Here is a 4,179-nt window from a genome sequence, read left to right on the forward strand (position 1 = left end):
ATATGACTCGTATATCTATAGAATCATCAATTAGTACATATTTCTTGCAATGAGCTATGGAGACCCCTTCTTTTATTGGGGGGTGGGGGTGGGGGTGGGGGTGGGGGTGGGGTTAAGTCGTTAATTATATATACTTAGAACAAGAAAGCAAAGAGGGTGATCATGGTCACAGGCAGACACAGGCTTATCAGGGGGGCTTTAGATGCATGGCTATAATCAGCTTGCATGTGCTGTGCAACATTGAAGTTCCCTGCAAAACACCATAGGCACAACATAAGTGGCCTCGTAGAATCAAACAATATACTAATGGAGGCAAGAAGGGTTAAGCAGGATTCTTATGGTGTGTGTGATGCATTATCGAGATAGATTCTAGGTCTAGAACACATTATGTAACCCGATTCCTTCTCTATGTTTTCACTTCAATTCAAAATAAGTTCAAGACTCAGAATCTATTCTGAAAATGTGTACCTCTTTCACTGGTGTAGCCACATCCAGCACTGAGTGTAGTCCTTATGTCTTGAACTGTGGCTTTGTTGTAAAACAGAAAGTTGTTTAAGATGCCATCAATGCAGTCAAGCACAAGGTTTGTCTCCTCCAGGCAAGGCCCATTACAGTATTGATCAGTTTCTTGAGGGGGGACATTGAGGTTTCCACTCTCTTTCAATCTGTAAGTTTCCTCACAGCTGCTATAAATCTGTTTTGCAAACAAAATTTATGTTAAGTTGATTAATCCAATCTAAGTATTCTTCTCTCAGTAATTTATACAAACACTTCCCTTTGTTTCACTTACATATTTATTATTAAAGCACAGTAATGCTTTTGCAACAATTTGAGCTGGATCATCCTGGGTAAACTCTGCACCAAAAGATTATTACAAAGTAAACATCAAAGTTAGAAATTAAATTAAACCTAAATGAATGCAGACCTGATTTGCAGCATGAGACAGCAATGGAGATGAGAGCTGCAACAAGGAACCAGTGTTTTGGGCCTGGGGTGGATGAGAATGCCATTGCAGAAGAAACCAGCTTTCAATTTCAGTCCTTTTTTTCTTCTGAAACTCATGGCAGAGAGAGCAATTTATTTAATATATGTTAACACTTACATGCAATTAAAGTATAACCAAACCCAACCAATGCCCCTGAAATTTACCAAAATACCTTCTCACTAACCCAAACCGGTTGGACCAATCGGTATTGACCCAAAACCCAGATCAAAACAAAATCGAACCATTACTAGGCAGTTTCAGATTTGGGTGTTTAAAAACATCACTACAACAAAATACACTTGTAGCTACAGATATTTAATTGCGGTTTTAAAATCCACAACCATAAATGTCTTATAACTGCAGTTTTTCTTTGTGTAGTAATAGGAGCTACCTATTGCTGCGATATTTCAAAATCATAGTAACAGAGGACCTTGTAACTGCGGAAACAAAATCGTAGTAATATGGTATACTTGTTACTGCAAAATTTAAAACTGTAGTAACAGAAATCTTGTAAATACAGAAACAAATCGCAATAAAAACTAGACCGCAACTATAAATCGCAGTAATATGCATGCATAAAATCAAAACCAACCAGACCGCAACTTGAACCGGAATGAATGGATGAAAGTTGATTCAAACCGATCTGATCGAAAGCAGATCGAACCGACCATCATGAGCTTAATTTATGGTTAATTTGGTAAATTGGACCACCAGAAGGAGGGGTTACTTTCCTGGGTTGCTCTATTTAGAGGAGGAATGGGGTTGGGCATGACCAAGTCACTGAGGTGAAGAGAGCAGTTGGTGTATGGTAGTCACCAACCCTTTACTTTCTTTGAAATTTTCAATTTGGGAGTGTCAGAAAATCAAACCTAAACATACTTTTGTTGTTGTCTTTACTCTTTATACTCTTAGGGGATTTGATTCATCTTACGTCAGTCTGATGCCGATTCCATCTGTTTTGAAACGACCGATTCACATTGTGTTCATAAGATTTCCAGTCAATTTGGAGCAGATTTGGATCAGAATCGACTAGACCCGATTCAGATATTAATTCCTTGTTTTAAAACCATAGGCCAACCTGATATAGTAAAAATGAATTTGTATTCCAAATCAGCACCTAGATGGAATTGGTCCCAGAAACCCTAGAATCGATCACTCTAGAACTAAGGGACTGGGGATACGATCGATCTAATACTAATTCCTAAATCCATGTTTGAAACAATCAGAATTAAGATTAATGAGTGTTGATTTTATTCCAAATCGGATGATTCGATCAATTCGATTAGATTTTTAAACCATACACGTAACCAATTAATTGATGATGTTAGTAATCAGTAAGCACATTTACCAAACTAAGACTATTGTGGGAATAGGTGAGACTATATAAGTTCAAGAAATCTTCCATTTCGGCAAGATTTTGGGATGACCGATTGGTGAAGAAACATATCCATAAATTGAGAAAAAAATGCACATCTTCTAGAAAATATTGAAATCCAAAATTTTGCAAAAGGAAATGAATGAAGCATTTCAGTGTCTACCTGTTGTACCAAACATCTATTTTCTTTGCCTTTTGAGGAATAATCTCAAAAGAATGAAATCTTTGTATTCAAATCATAAGTTTCAGCCATTTATAATTTAATTAACCAAGGAAACCATGTTCCTTAATTTTATAGGTATTTGAGTCAACGACCCATATTGATGCTGATACCATGTACCAAAACCTTGTGTCCGATCAATTGAAAGATGATTTGTATAAGAATTTATGCCTAATATGGCCTAATTCATATCGTATTAGTATTAATATTGGTAGTGGCCACTGATATCGGCATGTTTCTGATATTAGAACCCTACTAGCCAACCCTAATGCTGCTTTTGGGTTCCTTACCCATATAATATAAGGATTAAGGTGAGGTAAAGATTTGCTCGTGTTGTGGGTGAAAAAACTTGTCACAAGGCACCCAAGATAATCTCACATCGGTGAATAAAGTGAACACCATGGCCTATATATAATTGGAATCTTCACTCCCCTATGAGGTCTTTAAAAACCGTGAGGATGATAATAAGACAGACAGTTTAAAACAAACAATATCATGAGACGTATTTACAATAAGATGCATAAAGCTTAATCAAGAGTGATTTCGGGTTTAAAATCGGAAACTTTTCTAGCCTGTGGGATTAGTGATGAGGAAATTTCAATTGTACCCCCAAAAAGAAAAATCAATGATTCAACAATATGCATAAAAACCTTTTTGCAGAAAAAGAGAGCGAAAAGTAAAAAATGGAGATGCGGGGTATCGATCCCCGTACCTCTCGCATGCTAAGCGAGCGCTCTACCATCTGAGCTACATCCCCATCTGTGATAAAACAAATCATTTTTTAATTAAATATATAATAATAGTTAAAGGAGTTGATTCGGCTTCTCAGGTTCAACATTAAACGTTTCTAAAACATGCTCTGATCCAGGTCAAACAATCGATTAATTTTGAACTGGGCTATTGTATTTCAGGCCCAAGTTTCTTGTGGGCTGTCTAGAATTTATTTATTTATATATTTCTGTAATAATGCAAACCTAAAAAGAAATTTCATTACTTTTTTTTGGGGTAAGAAAAATGTTATTATAAATGAAATTTAGTTAGTAACATTATCTATCACATAGTTAGTTCATGCTAATACATAATTTATATATAGCTTATATCATAGAGAAAGATGTTGTTCCTTTGATTATAGTTGGAAAATCAGGTTTTTCAATCAACTTGTTCCTTCAAAAACTAGTGATTCGGACGAGTTAAACATGGTCAGAGTGAGTAATTTTTTTTTCTGTTATATTTTTTATATTTTATTTCTTCTCCTCTTCCGAATGAAGAAGGATTAAAGATATAGTTGCTTCATAGTGAAAAAAAATGGTTAATATTTAAGACAACAAACAAAATTTCTAAGGTCTTGACTAATTGTAAACCTAACTTATGGTTCATGAATAGTACATTTGATTTAACAATCGAAAAATCAGACTCATAAGTTTTACATGACTAAGGCGAAAAACACCGAGTCAATAAAAACTCAAATCAATTCAGGCATGATCTGATCATTTCTTCAATCTGAACAAGTCTTCATTCGTCCGAATCAAAAATTGATTTTTTAATTATATTTTAGAGGATGAACCTGTGGCATAATGGTTAAGTTCAATATTACAATAT

General features: G+C 35.1%; 1 protein-coding gene and 1 non-coding gene across 2 annotated transcripts; both read right to left on the reverse strand.

Annotated features, from left to right (window-relative positions):
- Positions 1-12: 12 nt before the first annotated feature.
- Positions 13-1,067, reverse strand: LOC122057151. The gene is made up of 4 exons (XM_042619163.1): positions 926-1,067; positions 791-855; positions 469-694; positions 13-250 (listed from the first exon to the last, which is right to left on the reverse strand). The coding sequence occupies exons 1-4, from the start codon at positions 1,008-1,010 to the stop codon at positions 135-137; spliced, it is 492 nt and encodes a 163-aa protein (XP_042475097.1). The 5' UTR covers positions 1,011-1,067; the 3' UTR covers positions 13-134.
- Positions 1,068-3,264: 2,197 nt separating this feature from the next.
- TRNAA-AGC lies at positions 3,265-3,337 on the reverse strand. The gene has a single exon. It is a non-coding gene; the product is annotated as a tRNA-Ala (tRNA).
- Between the last annotated feature and the right edge of the window lie 842 nt (positions 3,338-4,179).

Source organism: Macadamia integrifolia, chromosome 12, assembly GCF_013358625.1.
Source record: "Macadamia integrifolia cultivar HAES 741 chromosome 12, SCU_Mint_v3, whole genome shotgun sequence".
NCBI lineage: Eukaryota > Viridiplantae > Streptophyta > Magnoliopsida > Proteales > Proteaceae > Macadamia > Macadamia integrifolia.